The sequence below is a fragment of the Vulpes vulpes genome, chromosome 3, assembly GCF_048418805.1.
Source record: "Vulpes vulpes isolate BD-2025 chromosome 3, VulVul3, whole genome shotgun sequence".
Classification (NCBI taxonomy): domain Eukaryota; kingdom Metazoa; phylum Chordata; class Mammalia; order Carnivora; family Canidae; genus Vulpes; species Vulpes vulpes.
The window spans coordinates 30,300,824-30,326,925 of NC_132782.1; the positions used below are offsets into that span (position 1 = coordinate 30,300,824).

At 37.2% G+C, this 26,102-nt stretch overlaps 1 protein-coding gene across 2 annotated transcripts in view; it reads right to left on the reverse strand.

Annotated features, from left to right (window-relative positions):
• Positions 1-26,102, reverse strand: part of TFPI (tissue factor pathway inhibitor) — a 53,767-nt gene that overhangs the window by 7,790 nt on the left and 19,875 nt on the right. Inside the window, exons 2-7 of one of the 2 annotated variants that reach the window (XM_026013578.2) lie at positions 21,625-21,747; positions 18,677-18,871; positions 14,551-14,586; positions 10,046-10,225; positions 8,737-9,189; positions 6,904-7,072 (exon numbers count right to left, since the gene is read on the reverse strand). In XM_026013578.2, the coding sequence (XP_025869363.1) occupies positions 7,020-7,072; positions 8,737-9,189; positions 10,046-10,225; positions 14,551-14,586; positions 18,677-18,871; positions 21,625-21,745 (1,038 nt within the window). In that variant the 5' untranslated portion in view covers positions 21,746-21,747 and the 3' untranslated portion in view covers positions 6,904-7,019. Of the gene's footprint in view, positions 1-6,903; positions 7,073-8,736; positions 9,190-10,045; positions 10,226-14,550; positions 14,587-18,676; positions 18,872-21,624; positions 21,748-26,102 lie in introns of those variants that run through there. The other variant, XM_072752128.1, reaches the window with a different exon arrangement.

Genomic DNA, 26,102 nt, shown 5'->3' on the forward strand with positions numbered 1-26,102 from the left:
GCTATACTCAGTTTGTAATCTGGTACATGCCGCTGAATTTTATTATAAATAAATGTTTATATAAATTTATACTTCCACGGTGATGTTTAGAAGACCCTAAACAAACCTGTCACCTGTAAATTTATCATTTACAGATAGTAAATCTATGCTATGGGAAAAGCAGTATCTCCACTCACTACCAAGGGAGGATTGGTGTGAGATGGACAGAGACTGACATTCTGTCTCGAAGACAAAAACGTAGGGAATGGGGAAACGAGTACTGTGGAGCTTTCCCCCCCTGCCTTTTTTTCTTTTGTCTACACGTACAGTAACTTAGCTGAGAGTAAAATGTAAAAAGCAGGCTGCTAGGGCACATGAAACTGAAAGGTCAAGAGGGATAGAGTGTAAGACACCTGCCCCAGGAGGGAAGCTTCCACAGGTTAACAAAGAAAAGTCGTGTAGATATTTATTGGGTTGGATTTCTTTACCTGGATGACTGTCTAATCCCTGTGCAGAGTTCCCGAAGTTATCTTTATCCATGGATTTTTCTAAATAAAGCCATAAAGCAAGCAAACCATGGTAAAATTACAAGTTATGAGGCTGTTATGAATATAATTTATCCTGAGATAATTATGACTTGTAATTAAAGAAATTTTTCCTTAAGACATCTGGAAAATTGAAAACCCTGTAACATTTTAGTAAAGGGTGAAAATACTTTATTTAGTCCCTTGATCAGCTTGTAAGGAAGAATGAAATTTTAACAAGTGGAAGAGATGGGGAGGGGATGGGCGAAGGAAAGCACACAAGTCAGAATGTTCCTAGTTTGGAGTATTTTGTAAACTCCAGGCTTTCTGAAGAAAAGAGTGCATAGAGAGGAGAGCAGGGTGTAGGGCTGGAAGGGTTGATTTAGATCCAATTAAGGTTTTTGATTACTCATATACTTGGAATTTATGATATAAACATTAATGAACAACTGAAAGTACTGAAGGATGAAAAAGACAGTTCTGCTCTTTCTTGATACATCTTCCCTAGACACGCGTAGGTAGAGTCCTGCAGGAGACTTGCAATAAAGGGGAATATAAGACGGGCCTAACTGAAGCAGGGGTAGTGGAAATGAATAACATTAAGCTCCACATTGACTGTGGGTAGGGAGAGAGCTACAGGGAAAACAATTCTGGTATGTTTAGACTGATTGACTTAGAAGATGGAATTTTTAAAATATATGAAATGCAATTATAATATGAAACATAGTCCTAACAGTGTTATGATGTATAATTTTATCATGACTTTCTTTCATTGTAGCTTTACTCAGAAAAATCCCCGGATAAATATAGAATTGTGAGCTATGCCCATGGATTCGCCAGCATCTACACAAATGAATCCAAGATTTTAGGTAGAAGGCAGGACCCAGGTCTAGAAAAAGACAAAATTTTAATTTTGACACCCTTCGATGGAAGCACAAGATCCTGATTCTGTCCCCCACAGCACAGGTGCAGCCTCTGTCTTAGCATAGAGTGTAGGCGTTGAAGTCACCTCTGTTATCTCTCCCCCACCCCATTTCATAGGCATACCTGTAAAAAACAAAACCACCTTTCTGACATGTTATTCACAGACTCCCAGTCCCTGTGACAATCCCCATCCTATAGGGGCCACTCAGTATTGGTTGAGCTGACATTAACAAGTATAATGGATGTGTACCTCAGGTCATAAGATACAGTTGGAAACACAGGTTTACAAGTCCTCTGATTAGAGAATATGATCCAAAGACATAAATATGTGTTGGTGTTTTATTTTGAAATTTTGATTTGCTTTATTTCAGATAATCATAGTATTATGTATATTGAATGAAGATACTTCAGATCAAGGTTACAGGCTTTAGTTATGTCAAAAAAAAAGTATCACTAATAAAATGCATACAAATAACACCCCTGATTATTTTTTCCTGCTATAAATGTTCACTGACCCTAGGTAATTGCCATCAAAACCTTCAAATATTTATACTTTTGAGCCCTTATTGTGTGCTAAACATGGGAATAAGAATTTTATATGTCATCATTAAATCACAAAAATTTATGAGTTTATTACTCTCCACATATAACAAACGAGGAACATGAGGCCAAGAGTTGTGTAATTTGTTCAAGGCCACAAAAAGGAGCTGGCAAATAGCGGGATTAGAATACAAACCCATGTCTTTCTGCCCAATAAAGCCAATCCTCTTAACTACTATGATACATCCTCTGAAAACTGACTAGAAAATAAAAAGAACTGAGCAAAGATAATTTAATAGTTAGCAGATAAAGAGAAAGCTGTCACAACTTGCCCTTTATATCCAATTTCCAAATCGTCTCTGCTTTGAAGCTCAGGTTCAGAATGTCTTACATATTTCCTACCGTAAGTTACATGCGTAAAGTTGAAGTCTTTCAAGTTTGAACAGGAAAAAGATAGTTAATCATAATAGGTCATCAAGTGAAGAAACTGGAAACAAGTCTTACAAGTAACAGAGCTGAGCCAAACAGTGTTCAAAGAGCTCAAATATTTACAGGCAGTTAATTGTCATGTTTGCATATTCAACCTGGACTAATTCTAGAAATAACAAAACAAAGTTCCAGGGTTGTGTGTACTCTGTAATCATATTTGCATTGGCCAGTCAGCTATCCATTTAATAGCAATAAGATGAAACAGAAGACTAGAAACCACATGCCATCATGGCCTAGAAAAGACAGAGTGGGGTTTTCCCAATTAATACCTCTTACAATAATGTTTTTTAAACTTATTCCTTCAAAGATTGGTCATTATTCAAATAGAAGTAGGGTAGTTGGAGAATTACAACATAGAGTAGCACAGGCTTTTCTAACCTTATTCCTCATTCCTAACCTGCTCTGTAGCAGTAAATACCAAAGTCATATAATTATAGGGATGTGCCGTCTAAAGTCAGATACATGTGCCACCTAAAATAGACCACAGAGATCAATAGAATAAAAGAGCCCAGAAATAAACCCAAGCTTATATGGGCAATTTATCTATGACAAAGAAGGCAAGAATATACAGTGAGGAAGAAGACAAGTCTTTTCAATAAATAGTTTTGGGAAAACTGGTCAGCTATACGCAATAGAATAAAACTGGACCACTTCCTTTACTTAAAAATAAACTCAAAATGGATTAAAGACTTAAAGACCTGAAACTATAAACTCCTGAAAGAAAACGTAGACAGTAAACCCATGAACATTGGTCTTACCAATATTGTAGGAATCTGTCTCCTCAGGCAAAAGCATCAAAAGCAAAACTAAACAAGTGGGACGACATCAAATTAAAAAGCTTCTGCGCGGTGAAGGAAGCAATCAACAAAACTAAAAGGCGACATACTGAATGGGAGGAGCTATTGGCAAATGATATATCTGAAAAGTGGTTAATATCCAAAATGTATACAGAGCTTGTACAATTCAACACCCAAATGACAACCATTTGATTAGAAAATGAGCAGATGACCTGAACAGACATGACATGACATGACATGACATGACATGACCTGAACAGACATTTTTCCAGAGAAGAGCGACAGATGGCTAACAAATACACGACAAGAGGCTCAACATGACTAATCCTCCAGGAAATGCAAATCAGAACCCCAATGAGCTATCACCTTATACCTGTGAGACTAGCTAGTAACAAAAAGATAAGAAATAACCAGTGTTCTCAAGAATGTGAAGGAAAAGGAGCCCTCCTGTGCTGTTGATGGGAGTGTATATTGATGCGGCCACTGCAGAAAATAGCATGGAGCCCCCTCAAGAAACTAAAAATAGAAATACCATGTGATCCGATAATTCCACTGCTGGGTTTTCAGAGAAAGCAAACCCACTATTTCGAAAAGAATGTAGGCATCTCTACATTGTCTGCAGTGTTTTTTATCATAGCCAAGAAGTGGAAGCAGCCCAGATGTCCATCAATAGATGAACGGATAAAGATGTGTGTGTAGATACACACACGATGGAATATCATTCAACCATAAAAAAAGAACGAGATCTCTCCATTTGAACCTAGAAGGTATTATGCCGAATGAAGTAAGTCAGAAAAAGTCCAGTCCCATGTGATTTCACTTACACTGGGATCTAAAAAACAAGACAAACTTATAAATACAGAGAACAAACTTGTGGTTGCAAGAGGGCAAGGGGCTAGAGGAGTACTCAAAATACTCAAGAGGGACAAAGTTCCACTTATAGAGTAAGTCATGGGTGTATGATCAATATTGTCATGACTTTGTATGGTGACAGATGGTAACTAGATTTATGGGGATTGTTTTATAATGTAAGTGTCAAATCACCACGAATGTACCCCTAAATCACCACGAATGTACCCCTAAAACTTATATAATATTGTACGTGAACTATACTTCAATGAAAAAGTGCTATCACCGTAGTATTATTAATTCATTCTTGTGTCACTTATATTCACGTGTGAACGAGTTTTGACTTGGAGCTGTAGGACGGTCGGACATATAATGAGACATTTTACTTGTTCGTATACGATTAGTGTCGTACAAGGCAATTTCATTTACGCATTAGAAGTCTGTGTTTCTTTTTCTTTTAAAGGTATCTGTATTCAAATTTCAGAAACACTTCTCTGGAGGAGAAGGGGGTGAAATCTATTCTTGTTAAAAGCAGAGAAGGTCCAGGAAGAAAAGGATTAGCAGCAGTAGTCAGTGGTCACCTAGGGTGACCGTGTCCGGGTGGCAGCGTCTTGGCAGAGGGGAAGCGCTACATTTTTGTTTCTGGCCAGCTGGGCTGCGGGGAAGTAGAAGGTCTTACGGATCCTCTCCATAGGTCACCTATTTTTAGAAAGCTGGTTTGTCAGAAAATCAGCATAAGAGGCATCAGACATAAGTGAGGAGGAAAGTTTCTGTGCGTCTGGGTCTGAGAACACATTATGAAAAACAGGATGCTTATGGGGGGGGTGTCTATTTAAGTGGGTTTTTGATGAAGTGGGGTTTTCAGAGTCATTGACAGTGCTGGTGATTAACCACGACGTGCAACTACACGGGGGCCTCTGTAGATTATACATGGTCATGATGTGTGAGCAAATCTTCAACAAGAGGCCAAATAGGCAAGAGTATTTTCTTGCAAATCTGTAAATTGATTGCATCAGTGATGGTGTCTGACTTTCATTCAGGCAGTTTGTATGACATCTCTTCCAAAAGGCCAATGATAACCAAAAAAATTTTAAAAGGTGTCTGTGTGTGTCTGTATATGTTTATGTTTTATATTTATGTTCTTTTCTCTTGATTTTTTAAATATGTATATGGAATCCGGCCAGTAGGTTATACATCGAATACCATCAGGGGAGACAGAGAGAGAGAGCCTGAGGTACCCAAATGGTTTGCAGAATGATAATCATTTTCCCTTGACCTAGAGGCTGCCATGAAGCAGTAAGGACTAAGTCAAATACCAAGTGTGAGGCTGAGTTGACAGCAGGCTTTTAAGGTCGATCAGAAGATTTTTCCAAAATACCATAGAGCTGATGCAGTCCCAAGGCAGCTATTAAGACTTGATATACAGAAGTAAAGGGCTATGAGAACCATGAAAATAAATCACTTTTTTTTTTTTAAAGATTCATTTATTTTAAAGAGACAGCATAAGAGAGTGAGAGCAGGGGCGGCGGCAGGGGGTGTGGGAGAGAATCTCAAGCAGCGTCCTCACTGAGCCTCATGTGGGGCTCAATCTCACGACCCTGAGATCGTGACCTGAGCAGAAATCAGGAGTTGGATACTTAACCGACTGGGCCACCCAGGTGCCCCAAATCACTTTTTTAATCAATGGGTCAAGTTCCACTCAAAAAGTCCAGAATCATATGCAACTGATGAATCACAAAATTAACCCCTGAAATTAATAATACAGTATATGTTAACTAAATTGAATTTAAATCAAAATTCTAAAAAAAAATCTTAGAATAAAATAAATAATTCCTTTTAAAAAAAGCCCAGAATTGGTATGAACACTTGAGAACATTAATTTTTCTTTTATAAGCATTTACCAATGAGCTCTATTGAGAGGACTCTATTAACTATGTGCACAGAAATATTAAAACTTTATTAATGGTATGCTATCAATGGCATCACACATACAGTATAAATATTAAAGAAATCTCGAAAGCAGAAATACAAATATAAACAAAAGAATGGGAAATAAATACTCCTAGAAAAAGAAGAAAAGGAGTCAACTGGCTAGAGGAATTTAGGTTTTGAGGCAAATATATACAATAAAACAATAAGATAATTCTCTAGACAAAGAAAGGAGGAAGATTTTCCCTAATTTTAAATGCAATTAGTATGAAGAATTAAATGTCTATAGTTTAATTTTTTTAAAAGATTTTATTTCCTTGTGAGACAAGAGTAAGAGAATGAAACAGAGAGAGAAGCAGAGTCCCCACTGAGCAGGGAGCCCAATGCGGGGCTCGAACCCAGGACCCTGGGATCATGACCTGAGCTGAATGTGACACTTAACTGACTGAGCCACCCAGGGGCCCCATAAATGTCTATCATTTTAAATAAAAATCCTCATAATATTATTAATGCTATTAATATTGTTTTCATTTAAATTCATATTGTGAATTTTTACCGTTTCCTTAGTTGATAATCTACTGTTATAACCATTAATTTGATTTTTATACTTCTTCTTGTACAGCTACATAAAAACCTGGGACATTTATCAGACAGTGTTGCAAGTTCATTTTCTTTCTCACCCTTATTTTGTCTCCTCCTTTCTCTTCTGGCAGTGTGCTTGCCCAAAATCACAATTTCTATACTTCACGAAACGTTAAGGCAAAACCATCATCCCCTAACTTACTCCGTTCATTATAATGATAAACGAATGAAGATCTCTACTTGAAATAGTGAAGCAATCCAAGCAAAAAATACCGAAACATACTGAAAACTGATTTCATGCATTTATTTTATTAGTAGATATACTGCATCGCACGTCTCTTTAAGCCCATTACGTCCGTTATTCTAAACTTGCACATATTTCACACAGTGAGATTTTGCGCGCTTTTCAACATGTGATACTGAACTGGATAAAACAAAATGTCATTGAAAGACACAGGGCTGGAAGGACACAAAAAAACAATGCAATGAAATTACTTAATTTTACAGATAACACATCAGAAACTACAAAGATATGTACCGTTATCATTATACACAAACTAAGTAGCGCTTAAAAATTAGACTCCCATTCACCCAGCGTTGACTTCACTGCTCTAATGAAAGAATCTAATCTAAGGACCTAAAGGCATTTGCATATACTGTCTTCAAGCTCTCTCTGAAATTTTACATGCCTTTTGTGACCTCTCCAGGGCTATTGGAACGCACGCGGCTTGAGGGCCTACAACTTGGGGAATTTAATTCATTTGGCGCCCACTTATTTTTTAAGACTTCACCTTAAAAAGTAAACACTTTACAGAAAGAGACTTATACTTTAGATTTCATGAATGAATCCTGGTTCTTAGGCTGGGTTGAGGGAAATGAGGAAGGATGGGGATGTGGGGAGAGGCCTGGGGGAGGCATGTGGGGTTGCCTTCCATAGGATGGTGCTGCAAGTCCTGAGGGCACAGATATATAGCGTTCCCTCCTTAGATCCCCCATCTCCTTACACCTCCCAGCTTTCCTGTAGCCACGTTTCCGTCCTCCTGGTGGCTCCTAAGATCTGGCATTTCAGGCCTGGCGCCAACCCCACAGCCGTGATGGAGGCAGGGGGGCCATGGCCTGGATACTTGATCCCTCAGCTAGGCAGGGAATGGCCAACACCAGCAGCGCGCGTGCACCTGGGCACACGTTCTGTTTGCCGTTGGCTTGCTTGCTGGTGTGTTGGTTGTGAAGACAGTTCCTCAAACACTTCCCAGTGCTGATTCCCATCGGATTCGGATACAGGGCTGGGATGGAGAAGGCCCGCTCCGCTCCGGACGCTTTCTCTTTTTTACCCTAGGGCTGCGATTCTAACAGCTACAGAACTTGGTCAACTCTTGTCAACCTCACATTTGAAATGTTCACACGGTCTGCTTCTAAGGGAAATCTCTGATTCATGAATTGAGCACACGTGGTTTTTGAAGTTTAGGAGGACCTTGTGTTCATCGTGTTAACTTTCAGCTCTCTCTGTTGTTTTTCACTGCCCCGGTATTTGTGGTTTCTGGCTACGTTTTTGCATATTTTTTACTATTGCCCAGCTCTGAATTTTCTGTGAGCATATTTCCTGTATGTTTGTTTACATTTGATAAATATGTTGAGAGGGTATAGCCCAGAAAAGAATTTTGCGGAAATCCAAAAGATAATTCCCCGTGGAGTGGCGTAACCTTTTGGTGATGGTTATTCAACAATTTCCTAATCTGTCCTGTGACTGAACACCTGAGGCCTTGACAGTAGTGCCATGCTCAAAGAGAACTCTATTGCCATGAGGATAATTTACCATCAGACGTTGATGCTGATAATTCCAGCATTAGTTTATAAGATCACTTTGGCATAGAATTAAATATTGTAGGAAAATGTTCATATGATATGTAATCAAAAGCTTCCTTCAAAGCATACCCTAAAATAGAGGAGAATTATCACCCCTATGGGATTGAAAAACAAACATTTTGAATCTCGGTGTTTCAACACACCTATTATTAGATAACAAGACCTATTTTTTTTAAAAGCTAAATTCTAATCTACACTCCACTTCTATTGTTACCATAATATTTTTCTGGGAGGAATTTAAAAAAAAGAGAGACTCTTACCTAAAAAGCTGGAAACCGTGGGAGGCCGGGGAGTGAAAGAGTCATTATTCACAGAAACAAGAGGTGATGTATTATCCCCAGAATCGTGTTGTAATCCACTACTCTCAGAATTGTGATGTAATCCACCACTCTCAGAATCGTGATGTAATCCACCACTCTCAGAATCGTGTTGTGATCCACCACTCTCAGAATCGTGTTGTGATCCACCACTCTCAGAATCGTGTTGTGATCCACCACTCTCAGAATCGTGTTGTGATCCACCACTCTCAGAATCATGTTGTGATCCACCAGTCTCAGAATCAGGTGGCATGCTATCCCCAGAATCAGGTGGTAATAGGCTATCCTCAGAATCAGGTGGTAATAGGCTATCCCCAGAATTAAACAGGGATGTATTATTCATAGACCCAAGCAATCCTGTATTATTCACTGTTTCATCCATCTGCAAATCACTGCCTGAGAAAAAAAAAAAAAAACAGCCAATCAAAATACAACTTGCCTTCAGTTCACAGTTATACGCATAAAGCAGAGCACAGCAGTTGTGTCAAGAAGAGTAGACATCCAGGGCCATGTGGGTGGCCCAGTCGGTGGAGCGGCTGACTCTCCCTTTCCCTGAGGTCAGATGTCATGGGTCATGAGGTCGAGCGCCCTGGGCTCTGTGCTCAACGGGGAGTCCCCCCCGCCCCCCAGCTAACGTGGGCACACATGTGGTCTACCTTGAATAAATCTGAAAGACTAGACTTCTAGAACTTTTATTCGCATGTACGTTAAATTCAGGAACAGTGAATTTTTATATATTAAAGGATTCCTTAAACTTTGTTACCTTTTTTTTTGACCAAGAACTACTATATTTGTAAGATCATATTTCTTGGGTAACTGTAGTTCTTGGTCAAAAAAAAGGTAACAAAGTTTAAGGCAATCCTTTAATAAACGTTATGGTCAGGTAAAGCTGATTTGAGATGATAGGTTCCCAAGAACGATTTGCCGTCAAATCATTATAAACCTAAGGGATTTCAGCAGCCCTCTTCTTATGCTTATGTTACACCAAAATATTCTCAGGAAAGAAAATTAAATAATGTAACCTAAAAAAAATCTATGGAAATAAATTCCCTTAGACATTTCTTAATTTTCTGTTCCTTTTTTTTTTTTAAGTTAACATAGTGACTAATTTATATCAGATTTAGTGGGTGCTAATATATCTTTATCCGTATGGCTGAAACGAAATCTGGGTAAATGTGAGCATCCTTTAAGATGCCTTATTTTTGAGAGAATGCCTCTAAATGAAGTAAAATGAGATGGGAGATAAACTTACTGCCCTCGCAGGTGTCCTTGCATTGTTCCAGCGTTTCAAAGTTGTTTAGATTGCCAAGGCACCCACCGTACTTGAAGCCTTCGCATTTACTTGACACGTTGTTATAATAATACCTAGTGACAAAACCTCGACAGAGTCCGCTGTCTTCGTTCATATGGCAGTAATCTGGCTTTTCTGGAACTGATAAGAACGTCAGAAAGCAATATTCCTTTTTGTGAATGACTTCATCATGCTAAGTGTCTAAAATAACTAAAATGAAGTTATTTAAGGAGTATACATGAAACGTTCAAGTTACAAGGTAGAAATGGAACTTTATCCCCAACCGCACAATATTGCAATTGTCCACTAGGTCTACGATGACATTTAGAATAAGGAAGACGTTATCTGTCGTCACACGTTGTTGCCGCTGGAATTTCAAGTTCTAAATTCCTCATAGTAAATTAATAGGGCAACAGCTATCCACTATTTCATGAATCGAAAGAGTAAGAGAGATTGTTATTTTACCCTTGGTTTGGAAGACATATTCAAAAATTCATAATATTATAAAATATGATGGTAAAATTTCAGTTCAGTTATTCTTTTTTTTTCGGTTCACTTATTCTTACTAGGCTTCATGCATTGGCATTTAGGAAAGATACAGGAATATTTCCTATTTTTTCAGGGGTAGGCTCTCGTTAGGAAAGGGAGTGTAACGTATTGCTTCACTACAATGGTTTCAATTTTTTAAAAAATATTGGAGTAGAAGCCTTAGGCAGATGGAAGCTTTCACGGCTATTCCTGGAGTTTCCTGAATTCTTACACCGGAACCTGTACCAGGTTAGGCATGACATCCTCCACCACTGTGTCTCTTATTTTTCTTCTTCCCAGCATTGGAGTGACTCCAACAGTGCAAAGGCAGAAAGGAAATACATGTGCAGGGATTAGAGAGGCTTTTGAAAAAACCTAATGCCCCTTCTTTGACAGTGCTCCAAACCAGACTGGACATGGCTGTCATGACAGGTGCGTCCCCGTGATCCACGTTACAGGCCTTCTACATAATCCTCCACAAAGAAGAGGATTAACTTCTCAAAATCATGGTCGCAAGAAATATGGGGCTTGAACTTTTTTACAGTAAAGCTCCAATTTCCCCATTTTTCCCCCTGTGACTAAATCATCACAGCGTGACAACGATGAACTATGGTATTCTTTCACATTTTAAAGCAACTGGTTCTTCTATCTCAAGGAAGGAAGCAAGAACTCAGGAGTGTTTTACTGTAAAAAGAGCATATATGTAATCCTGTTAACGATTTCTGCAACAATTGCAAATCTCTGAAACACTGATCTTCTAGGAGGGCGTTGCTTTATTAAGTAAAACATCCTATTGTCATGTAATGTAAACTCTCTGTCTTCTGGAACTTCTCAAGGTATACCAATTTGAAAGTTATTTTGTTTGTTGTTTATTGCCTCTTGTTTCTCAAGGTGAATGTTACTGTTATCCCTATAGTATGAATTTTTGAGGTTAAGTGTAATTTATGGGACAAGGGAAAAACAATTCTTTAGATTTTTATAATACTTTTTTTATAAGAGAATGAGGAAAAATATATTCAATTGTTATCATTTTGATTGGCTTTGGCCTTAGTATGTACTTCTTATGAAATTTCACTTATTTTATTTTTAAAGATTTTATTTATTTTTTTCATGAGAGTCACAGAGAGAGAGGCAGAGACACAGGCAGAGGGAGAAGCAGGCTCCCTGCGGGGAGCCCAATGTGGGACTCGATCCCAGGACCTGGGGTCATGGCCTGACTGAAGGCAGACGCTCAACTGCTGAGTGAGCCAGTTGCCTCTTAGGAAATTTTAAATCATCTTAACAGAGAATATAAGAATTCTATGTTTAAGGAAACGGAGTGGGTAAAATATATTGCATCTAAAGAATAGAAAACAATAAGAAATTAGGCTGAGAAGTATAGCTAAGAAATTACACTACTAGAAGTTGCTATTTATGAGCCCCCGTTCTAGGATATAAATTTATTTTAAGACAGAGTTGAAATTGCACACCTGTGAAATGATTCTCTTGGGCCTACAGTTTAAGGTTACAAATCAAGAAATCCATGCCCCATATTCCTCAGATAAAGAAACATTCTTACAAACCTGCAAATACAATCCTTGCTCTAGACCTAACGCTCAGTTAAAACACAGAGTACAGACTAGCTACAGACGAGCTTCCGCCCACCACCTTGTTTTCACTACTAACTTTTGTCTGAGGCTGCCTACTGGACAATTGTCTTAAGCCAAATTATTTAAAAAAAAGAGGTCGTCTTCATACCTGTCCCAGTGTTGATGCCAGGAAGCATGTCACAAAGTTAGAAGTCCAAATGCACAGAGGTCTTTATTATGGATTGGTTTTGGCATCTGCACCCTTTTTAACACATGTGAATGGTGTTGATAGCTGGGCTTTATTCTCTGGTTTCCACGTATAATATCAATTAAGAATTAAGGGAAGAGGAACTCCTAACTAGGAACCTAAGCACATATCTACCTCACTGCCCTCTGACCGCCTGCTAAGCCAAGCAGCTCTCCAACCTACCTCCCTGACTCTGGACGAACGTATTCATTCAAGTTGCTTCTTCATCTTTGCTCCTCCTTTGACACAGCAAGTCTCTCATCCTTGGGTCTCCTACTTACTGTCGTATTTCCTGTAAATGCTGAAGTCGAACTCTACAGGCTGGGGATCTGGGGGCTTGGTGATCTCACTGAGCAAAGCAGTGTAGTGAACTGAGTGGGATTATACTCAAAATCGAGGAGGCCTTATTTTGCTCTTTTACTACCACCCTTCTAGGATGATCAAGAAATCCATAAACCTACACAGAAAGGGGGACGCTTTTACCTTGTATCTAAGGAAATGTTACATTTTTTTCTTCATCAAGTTAATGCCAATCTGACAAAACTCACAAAAAAAATGTAGATTCAGACTTGCTAAAGGTAAAAGAGCTTTATTTTTCCCTTAACGTGCTCATTTTATAGTCAAGGAAATAGGGGTTCAAACTGCAGAGGTGATTCCTTCAGTTCATAGCAGAGGCATGCTTCTTTGCATATCAGATTCTTTTTCCTTGCTCCTAATAATTTATACTGTGCTTTGTGATTTACGAGGTTGTTTTTCATCCACTTTCAAACACTTTTCATATAGTGGTTTCAGACACTGTGATTTTCAAATCACACAATTTTTGACTGTTTGGGACCAACTGACTTTGGTAAAAATATAATACTACATTTTGGGGAAAATGTCATTAAATATGAATCAGTAAAAAAAAAGAATGAATTCTAAATCATTAAGTATATGTGAAATAACATAATTTTATAAAAGTATATTTTATCTGCGTATCACTTTTTCCTAATTTCACATTTTTGAAAAAAAATACCCTGGTGTGTTGGTATTTCCTTTCACGAAGATATCATCTTTTGCTTGGCGGACAAAACCCTCTATTTGTATATATCCTGTATTCTTTGATACTACAGATAATGAGTCTCATTTAATTGAAACACTGAACATTTCTGTAAGTTCAGTATTTATAGAAAGCTATTTCAAAATTTGTAAATAAGTACATCCATGATGGTGTTTGTATAAATTTTGCCACTGAATTTATTTTATAAATTTTGATTCAAAGTCTAATAAGTCTTAAGTTTATCAGTCACAAAAGTTTTCAGTTCTTTCTCACACAATTAAATCAAAATCAGATAAATTAAAATACACTTTGAATTTTGTAACTCTTTCATGTCCTGAGTTAAATTGATTTCTTTGTTCAATATTTTCCTCATTCAAATTTAAATGACATACAAGGTAATTGGACCAAGTCAGTTTCTAGATCTTTACTGAAAGGAGTGTCTTCCCTGATCTATTGATATATTTTTTCATGTGCTAATATATAAACATGGGGCACATATAATATATTATATATATAAGTAATATATATATAATATATTCATCAGAAGATTATTTTTAGTTAAAACCAATAAATAATTTGAATCATAAAATAAAAAGTATGTACACACGGTAAATAATATTGACAAAAGCAATCACATATTGTTAAATATCTCCATTTACTTCTGCATATAGACTGTTGACAACTCAAAGACACATACGAATTCAGCAAAATACTGGATAAAACTTACTAAAGATACACAGTGCTGAGATTATCGAGGAATTAGAGATCTGAGAACTGCAGTCATGTTAGCAGCATTCTGAATTACTGTTCCGGAGATGTTAAAGTAGCATATGCGTGGCTACGGAATTCAACTGCTTTATTATTAAATATCATATAACATTAGAATGAGAGTAAAAATAGTGTTTGAAGACTTCCCTACCAAATATCATATATGTCATTTTTAATTTTTCACTATATCCACTGAAATAAAACACCATTTCAAAGATCATATGGATTTAAGATGAACTCCGCATCAAAGAGAACTAAGAACTCAATTTCTTAGTGTCTTACCTAAATTCTAATTAGCATATAAGTGAATATTTACCTTTTTCTAATGTCTCCGTCTTAGTCTTTGGAAAAACTGCAAGAAAAATAATATGTGCATCAATCATCACAATTTATATGGGTAAATTATATATAAATTTCAACTTAACAAACTAGGATGATGTATTTATTACCATTAAAATTATTCTTAAACATAATGTCAATAAATACCTTAAATTTCTTATTTTCTCTAAAAATGAAATAATTTTAATTTTTATAAATATGAAGCCATCTACATTTTAATATACTGTCTGAAAACCGGTGTTGAAAGTTTCTAACACATCAGCAAAAATAAGAATTCATGGTGAACTACATTTGCTATTTGAAACACCTCTGATTAAAAATCATTAAGATAATGTGAAATATGAAAGTAATTCAAGCAGCACACTTTGCATGTGAAAACATAATTTCTATAGAAAGTTGACAGTAGAGGTAGGAGAAACCAGAATTATCTCCTTTCCTGATTCCCTCCCCTACTGCATTGTTTCAACCCAATTATAAGTTTTATTATCATTTCCAAGTACAGAAGAGAAATAGAGCAAAACGTATCTGTGACTTTTTTTTTTTTTTGGTTTATCCTCAAAGAATTAATGGAATCAGTCCTCTTAAAAACTAGAATCCTACTTGCCTTTGATCCACTATATTCAAGTATGGATTCTAAGTTTTAATTTAAGTGATAAATTATGAAATTCAAATTGATATACTATGTGAAGTTTTAATTTGCCCATGTAAACATCAGGAAGGCTGAATGGTGTTTGTTGTATGATCACTTGTTTTACAGAGAAAAGCTTTGATCAAGGCAGTTTATAATTAGTTATATGGCCAGAGAAACAGAGGGGGTGTGGGGGAATGAGTTGGCTTATATGCCCTTTTCAGCCAAAAATCAGCAGTTAGGTTATTCTTTAGAGAATAAAACATATTTGAAAGAGAAGTTAATGAGGCCTCTTTTTAAATTTTCCTATGTTTTATTTAATAGTCATTAATATATATATAGTAAAATATATATTTACATATTTTAATATATATTTTTTTCCTAATTGTATTTTAAATATTAAGGAAACCTCAGGAGTCTTTCTTATTGTAAATAACCAACTGTCAATGTGTTTCAATTAGATAGTGGATTGTCGTAATAAGCTTATACTGAAATATTTTAATGTACAATTAACTTGTTACAGTTTTAATTCATGAGAACAAGGAAAGAATACATACAGATAAATATTACGTCAGACTAGATTGCTAATTAATCGTTTTCATGTTTTGCCTGCTGACAATAGCCATTGGATGGGAACATAGAAATGCTTGATTTCAGTGTTCATGCAATATTAAAAGAGATAACTTGTTTGTTTTCTGATTCCATTCCAAGTTGATTAATTTAGCTGGCATACATGTGAACTAACTTAAATGTATGTTTTGGCACACACTACAATTCACATGTATTTGTAATACCACTGATTATCTTTGAGGATTCTGAAAATAACGTGGACACCCTATTTAGCTGATGTTTATGCCAGTTACAATCTGAAGAAACAGTTAAGTTTTACAGCAAATTATCATCTTTTCCTAGATTTATTTAGAACATAACATTTATTAATGTCTTCAGGAGTAATGAGAGTATGTTTTACTAATTCTCATTTTAGTGGTTCCTTGAACCCCAACATATGTGAATTCATACATTAAATATTTTATTATGAATATCATAATATAATTAACATCCAACAAATGAGTTCATAATTACATGACACATCTTAGTCATTGTAATTTCACCCCCATCCTTCATCTTTTTCTCTTGTGTGGGGGCGTAGAGGGTGGGACCCTAAGACGAACTTTTAATGATTCTCATTTGTTGAAATCAGCCTCAAAAATATTCTAACCAGGAGGGAGAATGATTGTAGGGGCAGAAGATTCTCAGAACTAAATAGGTCTTCATGTTTCCAAACAAAACATGAAATGACAAAGTTAAAAATAAAGAGAATGGAAAAAGTATTTACATTCTCTTTAATTCCCTATGGAGAAAATTCTCATCTGAATCTCCATGAAAAGCCGCACATCACAACTAGCTGAACCAGTAAAATAGTAATGAATATAAACAGCATATTCTAGAACCTTTAAACCTGTTTCAGGAATTGATGCAATTCTATGAAATTGAATGTAGATCACTTTTAACCATGTAGATCTCTTTCATCTAATTCTTTCATGTCCCACTTATATTACACCTATTTTTCAAAGTGATAACAACCTAAGATAACGTCATTTAGGCTACAGGGAAAAAAGCAAATAACCCAAAAGGCAAACATTTTGAAAGCCACGTATGTGAAGCTATTTTATAAACTTAATTGTTATTTTTTTTAAAAAAAATTTATTAGCTTTGCTTCCATGTCTCTATTATTATATAGGTAAATACACCAAACAAAATTATACATTGGAAAAAATGAATCAAACAACTTTACATGCAAAAGGAGAGCTGTGCATACATAGCAAACTAAACTCAGTCATAGTTCCTCTTCCCTGAACTATTTGGCTTGCTTTTATCTCAAGCGTGGTAGTTTACAAGAGAGAATTCTCACTGGTTTCCCCCAATCATACAAAACTTCAGCTTTCAAGCCTTAATATATAAAATGTAAATCACATTTTGATTTTCTGTCTCCTATATTTATACTATCTTCCCTTTACTGGGAAAAGCACTTAACAAGTGATATGAATTGCAATAATGAAGCTTTCATAACATTCTGTTCACAATTTACACTGAAGTAATCAACACACATTAAAGCAACCAAAAATCTCTCTAAATAATCACCTTGATCTTTTGGTTAACTCTAAAATAATTAGGTTTTCGGCATAAAGAGGACCACTTTTGAGAGATTTCACTGGCTGCTCCTGTAATAATATTCCTACCTTGTCATGGCAACTAAGCAGCATTTTACCCATGCATAAAGACGTGAACTACAATGAACATAATGATAAAATATATAATTTAGCAGGTAGAGACAAATATTTTATTTGCATGCAGTTTTGCTATTCTGGGACAAACTCAAAGGGACTCTTTTGCAGACTTCTTCACTTTTTCTCTACATATGTCCACTTTCTCTTGCAAATTATGCCTCCAAACCCAGTGACCTCAGTATCCTAATGTCCAATCTCCATATTCTCTACCGGGGAGACCCACGACCCCATGCTTGGGCTCCTCTCCTCTGGCTGTGGTTCTCTGCCTCCATGCAGAGAGCTGTTGAGATTGCTGGGCTCACCTAATAGGTCTCCTTTCCCTCCAAGGCCTCGGTCCTGCGCCACCTCTTGACTAATGTCTGCAAACAGTTGCCTCATATATATTTTGTCCAATTTTCCAGTCGTTTATATTATGTGAGGAAGTTCAGTTCCAGCTACTCTATTAGCTGAAGATGACATTTCCTCCTTAGGTGATTTTTTGAAAGCCTAGCAATACCTTTCCTATATGCCAATTATACTGAGCAGCAGCTCACTACACAAACACCCAGATACTCAAACAATAAGCGGCTGTTGAAAATGTGATAAGGAGGTGGAAGCAAGAGACTCCCATTTATATGCTACGTGGTAACTATGTGTTAGGAGATACTGTAAGCAAAGGGGTCACTGAAGAACCGAATAATTATATTCGATTGATTTCTAAAGTAAAGGGTAACTTTTGAACGATGGTGAAATGAAAGATTTGTGATTTGTACAAAAGAAACAAGCATGTATTTGAGGACAGAGGCCAGTTGATGAAAATGTGTAGGCTGCTAACCGAAAACGTGAGAATTACAGAGAGCGAGGCAGCCAGGCCTCTAGCCAAGGTGCTGAACCTCAGTGCTATCCAACCCAACACAAAAGGGTACTTGGCCCAGTAGGGACGAGAACGAGATACAATGAGTGGAAAATGACCGGGCAATCACCCAAACCGAGGCCCCGCAGAGGCCCCTGAACTGCTTCCTCTGTGTTCACAATATGTCCAGCACTTCCAAAGAGAAGAAAGAAGAGGAAATAGGTGCTCAAGGTCAAAGAAACATATTAACATTGAAATTATCAAATCTATACTTAGATCTAATAACCCTACATTTCTTTTTTAAAGTTAAAGGAGCCTAAAGGCTCGTGGGTGATAAGCGTCCCCAGAAACCTACCTCTTACACATTTTTCTTCGCACTCTTTCAGACTTTCAAATCGATTTTGATTTCCTTCACATCCCCCATATATAAATTCTTCGCACTGTTGAGTGTGAATGTTGAAAAAATAATTCCTAATCATTGCTCTGCATGGGCCATTATCCGCTTTCAAAGCACAAAACGAATGTAAAAGTCTCAGTGGTGGCAACTCATCTACAAGGCAAAAATAGGAGGTAGATAGCACTCACCAACACGGTGATACTGTTCTGTATTTCCTCTTCGTTTCCTCATCAGTACTCTTTTTGTCTTATAAAGTACAAGCGAAATAAGATAGGCCGAAGACACCAGGACAAATTATCCGAAATTTTCAAGAAGGTAAGTAAAGTTTATAAACTTTATTGATAAACGTAGAGAAAAACAGGTTTTATCAACAGTGATAGTATCAACTCTTAAAAGAAGATGTCAAATAATTTTTTCTAGACTCTTGTTAGGGATTTGGCTTAAACATACACTAATTGACCAACATGGAACTGAATAGTCGTTGTGAAGTAACCAGTGTGTTGCCACTGCAAGTATGTAGACACATCGTTTCAAACTCAGCAGTTTCTAAGGACAGACGTTAAGGGACAGCTCTTTGACTTGCTCTCCCTAATCCGTGGTTGTGTCATGTTGTTACACATAAACAACTTTTTAAAAGCAACAGTATATCCATAATCATATATATATATGCACATATCACACTATATTAATCCATTCCCTAATCATGAAAATGTTAGTGTTTGGTATTACAAATACATACACATCATGGTCCATTCTTCTACTTACCAGGGTTGGTTTTTTTAACAATAGTGGGAAAACTTAATGCTGTCCACGGGACGCCTGCGGGCCTCAGTGGTTGACCGTCTGCCTTCGGCCCAGGGCGTGACCCTGGGGTCCTGGGATCGAGTCCCACATCGGGGCCCCCGCAGGGAGCCTGCTTCTCCCTCTGCCTGTGTCTTTGCCCCTCTCTCTCATGAATAAATAAATAAAATCTTTAAAACAAAAACAGTGCTGTCCACATTTTAAAATAGAATGAGGCAATTCTTTTGATCTTGAGTTAGATTTTTTTTTTCCCTCGGTATCCAGTCACTTATTTTAGTCACAGAGGAATTTCATATCTTGGGAAGACACTTGAGAAAACTAAATTTTTAAAATTTTATAGAGTCTAATAATATTGAGAGGCCTAATTTTAAATAAGTTGCATTTGCTTATAGAATCTATCAGTAAGACAGACCCTGAAAATTGTAGTTGCTACTACCAAAATAATAAGACCAATAATGCCATTAATACTCCTTGATTATTGTCTATGATATATTTTCTAAGACTTTCAGTATTTACTATGATCACTTCCGAGAGACTTTGAAACCTTAAAATGACCTAAGCCAGTTTGCCCTTTAGAGGGCAGCAGTATTCTACCAATTAAAACGGAGTTAAATCTAGGTTATCTTCCCAAAGAGGGTTTTATTTAATGCACTATAAAATAATATACTTTGAAAAATATGAATGGATGTCATCATTTAAAATTACATAAAAATTTTTAAAACCATTAAATAAAAGAACAAGTTTGTGAATATATAATCATCTAGAAGGATCATTTTTGATTGTCCTATAGTTTCAAAACTTTTCTGAATATTTTGAAAGAGAAGATACACCCATCATAAAAGGTGGATTAGATCATTTTATCAAATCTTTCCTACCCTCCAGCTATTGTTATCTTAATGATCCATATCAAATTAATGTCCCGTATTAGCCACATTTCAGTAATGTTAAAACTTTATGATAAAATAATTGGAATGTTATTTTATATTTTCTATATAGGTCATAAAACAATAAGTAAGCCCTGAAATCTTAGAAGGATTAAAAACATATCCTTCTACACACAAGTTATTATGAAGTTGTTTCACACTCATTTGACAGTAATTATTTATGAACATGTGAGTTTTATCTCAATCACTCATGCAACTTTTAAACATAAAAAAAAAATCCAAGTTTAGTTTACAAAATACCAGATCACAGTTTTGATTTCTTTGATAACTGAATTGATATTTTTTTCGATTGAAATAATAGAACCGACAAAAATGATAGAATGGTAAATTTTCAGACCCCAAATCTGATAAGGTGGAGCAACATAAAACAGAGATTTATTACGACACATAGACCTTCATCTACAAAAGACATGGGTATTTTCAGCACCAAACACAATTTTCATGAATTGATTAATTAGCAAGTTATCTAGTTAATACTGGTCAAATCTTTAAGTAACGTTGAGTTGTATGCACCTGTGCACTTGACTGTTTTCAGCTTCCTGCGAGGTTGTGTGCAATCGAAAATGTAAAATTTGGGTGTTTATATAATTTTTTAAAAATAATTTTCACACCAACTATATAGTACCCATAAATCCAATCTCTAAAATACATATGTAAACAGTTTACCAAAATGAGTAAATAACTATTGATTGACGTATATAAATTTTTTGTTATTTTTCTTTTAAATGATGTACCTAATATTTTCTGCCAATTAACTTATTTGAATGCGATCGACTTTATTTATTTATTTATTTATTTATTTATTTATTTATTTATTTATTTTTAAAGATTTCATTTATTTTTTCATGAGAGGCACAGAGAGAGAGGCAGAGACACAAGCAGAGGGAGAAGCAGGCTCCATGCAGGGAGCCCAACAGGGGACTTGATCCTGGGACCTCAGGCTCATGCCCTGGGTCAAAGACGTTGCTAAACCTCTGAGCCACCCTGACTGCCCAGTTGGGGTTTTTTTTTGACAAATTGCATCTAAGACATTTCCCAAGAAAAATGTCACTTCCATAAGTGACTATTTTTTCCACACAATGGAGAAAAATATATTAAATTTTTGGATTAAAATTGAGAGCTTTCAATAGCTGAAGAAGATGAATGTTTCTAACGCTTTACCTGTAATGCCGGGGTATTCTTCACTTTCATCAAGGACGGCATTAAGAGGGGCAGAGGCACAATTAAGCAGCAGATATGCAGACACCCAAAAAATCTGTTCTTTCTTCATTGTATAAATCATCTCTGAAATACAGAACCCAGATATATTTAATGAAGAGTTAATGTCGAGTTATCTGTAGACCACCAGGAGCCTTATGCACACCTCCAGATGTGAATTTTTATGATACTTAACACGTATTGTCATACACCTCTGTCCACAAATTCCATGAGTCATAAGTAAAACATGTATATGTAGCATTTAATATTGTAGACATGCCTATGTTCAGTGCATATGTCTAACATGTCTAATTTCAAGTATGCAACTCCTACTTCACCCTCGAAAATAAAATTAAAATGGCAATAATTGAGAGACATCCGTTAATACCGATCAACGTGGCTAAATATGGACTAAGATCCATTTGCAATTCTATTTGCCATATCTTTCTCACGGCTCTTCTTCTTTCTCTGTCAGAATTAATTATCTTTTAATATTTCTGGCATTTTTCTGTTATTTCATTAGTACAACTTTGAATTCCTGATTTCTCTTTCCCTTGACTTCAGTCTTTCTCTTCAAAAAGAAAAGACGTTTTCCAAATTTTTGTCTTTGTTCCCTTTGAAATATATGTATGCTTTTACAACCAAGTTCCCAGCCAGATTTTCCATGAGATGGCAGACAGAGCTGCTGAAAACAGAAACGTTTAGCATTCTAGCAAGTCCTTTACCCCAGTCTTGCACCCTCGATTTAGGCAGTTAACTGATTCAAAAGAGTTTCACAGAAAAGCGACTTTAAGTGATAAACCAACACATTTGCACTCTAAGGGAAACAGATTTCATCAGGAAAGTGAGACTTCCTCCTTCAAAATGATCTAGAGATCCACGGTGAAAAATAATGGAAAACCACAGTGAAATTTTGTTAAGGCTCTTTCTACTTTGGATTCAGGGGTGGAAGGAAATGTGCTCATATAGCGTAGGAAGCGAAAACCAAGGGATGTATGCACAGGTTCAGCCACTGATGTTATCAGAGTCAGGAAGGAAAGAGAAATGTTATCAGTAAAGCTCTCAGGAGTCTCTGTTTACTCTTCGAGCGAATGGCAGTGAGTAAGGGACAGGCAGGCTTAGGTAGGGACACACGGGCAGGGGCCACGGGAGCCGCCTCACACAGCGGTCCCCAAAATGCTGAGATGGAAGGAAACCAGAGATAAGGGAGCAGACCCCACCTGGTCCCAGACCTTCGGGAGTCTTTTTCTTTCGTGGCTGCGGTGCAATCGCAGAAGATGACCAGGCCGCAAGGAAGTCAGTCGCGAAGGTGTTACCAATAGGCCTTGCTCCAAGGAAAGGGGCACAGCAACATCAAGGCCAAGGCTCCCTGGTCAAGTGTCCAGTAAAACCTCCAGTGGCCACCGGGTCGGGAGCCCTCTCACCCCCAGAGCCTCAATCAACGTCCATCCCTTTGCTCACTGTCCTGTGTCCCCAAGATTCATTCTTCGGCTCCGGGAGACAAGAACCCTGCTCTCACGCTTCAATAGCTGCAGTGTCCACCGTGAAGGTGTCTGTAGCTTTATAATGAATAATAAGGTAATGCCGTTTCGGTTTAAGCTTCATGAAAATCGCTAGTGAATGTACAACCTATCCTTTCACCCACTTTGTGCATATTAACATATATTTGATTTCCAGTCAGTAGCCACGTTGTGTACCTTCCATGTCACAACCTATTTGAATCCACAGATATACATGTGTCTATGCGTGCATATAGACACACACACACACATATATATAATTTTGGAGAGTCTATCAGCTTAACTTCTAGCTTTTATCTTATTTCTGAAAATGCATTTTTTCAAGGACTCTTCTATTTCCAGAGCTATACAACCCTATTCGATTTTGAGTGTAAAATATAGCACGTTTTTCTATCCCTTAGCTTGGGGAGCAGGCCACGGTTGCGTGCCTGAAGACCTTGATGAGAATTTGGGTTCTAAGCCCAAGTGGCTTTCTTTAAAACTATCAGCCTTGAACGTTGCCTAATTGTAGACATTTTAGACTTTCCTCGGTTGCAAGGATCAGAAGCCAGGTCCAACAGGTTGGGTCAAAAGGCCACCAGCTCATTCATTCTAGAGAAGGTGGGACAATCTAGGAGTAGAAAGGAAAGTTTGGGGTTGGAGCCGAGGGTCAGGGAGCCGAATGCCTCCAGGAGTCTCTCCGAGCACTTGCATTCCTTAGATGAGCCTTAGTCTGGTTCAGCATAGCCCAGCGTGCCCTAGGTAGAGGGGTGCACAGCCCCGATATTTCCAGGGTCTTAAACCTTGAAAGTCTTCCATTCAAAGAGTGTGACTGTGTGACTGCTTCTTTTGACGGACGTGTGTCAAACAGCTTGAGTACAGCACTGATGGTTTCAGTTTGGAGGAAGTGCCCCCTCACCTCTGGCCAGGTGTGTCTAAGGTGAAAAGCTGTCAGGAGACTAGCATAGATCTGGAGGAGCCGAAAAGGACTTGCTCTGGGGTTGCGGAGTAGGATGGGGTAACATTGCAAATCCCAGCCCAAGTATGCAGTTTGAGGATGGAACGGACAAGGGCAGCCCCGGGAGGAGTGGACTGCTGCTTCCAGGAGAAGGGAAGGGAGGCGGACAGATAACCCTGAGAGCGTGCACCGTAGCAAGCCGGAGCTGACTCCGGGCTGATCCAGAAGTTGAATTCAATTAGCCGAGCGCCAGTTCAGTGCTCTTTCTTCTCCACAATGTTGCCTCTGAAGAGTGACCAAGAGCACTGAGTAGCTCAGCCTCCCGGGGCAAAAGATTGACTTGGGCACACCACTGGAAAAACCAGTACAGCTTCTTCTGACCCTGATAAAACTATAATTTGTAGAGATCAATTAGAGTGAGCCGACCTCATTACAGATCGTTGTATTTAATTTCCTTTCTAAAATTTCCAAGTACATCACTAAGTTACGTTGCAAAGTGGCAAACAAGACAGCAGACCACCGAGCCTTTCTGCCCTCTACTTTCCCGAATAGCTGGCGCCATTAAAAATAGCTACTCCCCTACCTGGTATCATACAGAAAAACTGAAGCAAAGGAGTTCAAAGATCGGAATGGGAAAGATAAAACATTAAACCTCATAAAAGAAACATAGGGGAATATGTTCGTGATGAGGTTGGTGAAGATTCCTGAATCAGGATACAGACAGCACCAATTATAAAGTAAAATACCGCTAATTGGATTTCATTAAAATCAAAAACTTCTGCTCATCAAGATGAGCACCACTAAGACACCAAAAAGGCAAGTTGTAAGAAAGTGTTTGAAATCATGTATCTGGAGATTATGCATTAAAAAATCTACAAGGAATTACAAATAAACATCCAATTAAAATGGGGTAAAGATTGGCCGGGCACTTCTCAGATGATAGGCCAATGGCAAATAAGCATATTAAAAGATACTCAACATAATCAGTCATCATGAAAACTAAGATTAACACTACTGTGAGATAGTACAACGGAAATTAATAAAAATTGACCTCCTAAAGTGTTGATGATTTGAGCCTTCACCATTGCTGGTGGGATTATGCTATCACCTGAATTATTTTGTGTTCCCCAAATTCTTATATGGAATCCCAACTCCCAACTATGCTGGTGTTAGGAGGTAGGGCCTTTCAGAGATGATTAGGTCTTAGGGGGGAAGATTCCTGTTCTTATAAAAAAGACCCCACAAAGATCCCTCATCCCTTCCACTATGTGAGGACACGAGCCAGGAGGAGGACTCTCCCTCTTGCTAATCCCCTTTAAATTCGAATTCAATATCAGAAGTTTTTTAAGCAAGAAAATATTATAAAAATGTGTTATGTTGGTGACTAGTTGTGTATAATAATACGTTAGACGCTAAGAGAGATTTAAAAATCGAGAGAAACCCTTGGCCCTTAGGAAAGTACACGTAACCAAGTGTGTTAAGTAAAAATGCAATGTTAAATGCCTAAATTCTCAGGATGTCTTTGTATACACCAGGCACATAGTAGTGGACAATAAATACGTGTTCAATTATTTACCTTGAATAAGAATAGTATTTACATTTTGGGGCAACAAACTAGCTGCTCTGCCAGCAGCCTGTTAAGTAATCTTTGGAAATAAATTTAAATTTCTAAACCTGATTTATAAAACTCATGACTTTGGCTACATTGTCCTTAAGTTCCATCCCAGTTCTAAAAATCTATTCATCTTAATTAACATATTTTATACACTCTACAGAATAATTTATGATTCTGTTGTATAACTTACATTTTCTATTCACTTTAATGCTAATCTGCAGTGTCAGTTTTATCCTTTTAGGTCAAGATGTGTTCTCAGAATACAAGTTCAGCAAGATGTTATTAGCTGTTACATTAAAAGAGTGTTCTCATAAATTACTAAATAAAATCTTTATAAAAAAAGTGTTGATACGTTAATATATATGTATAT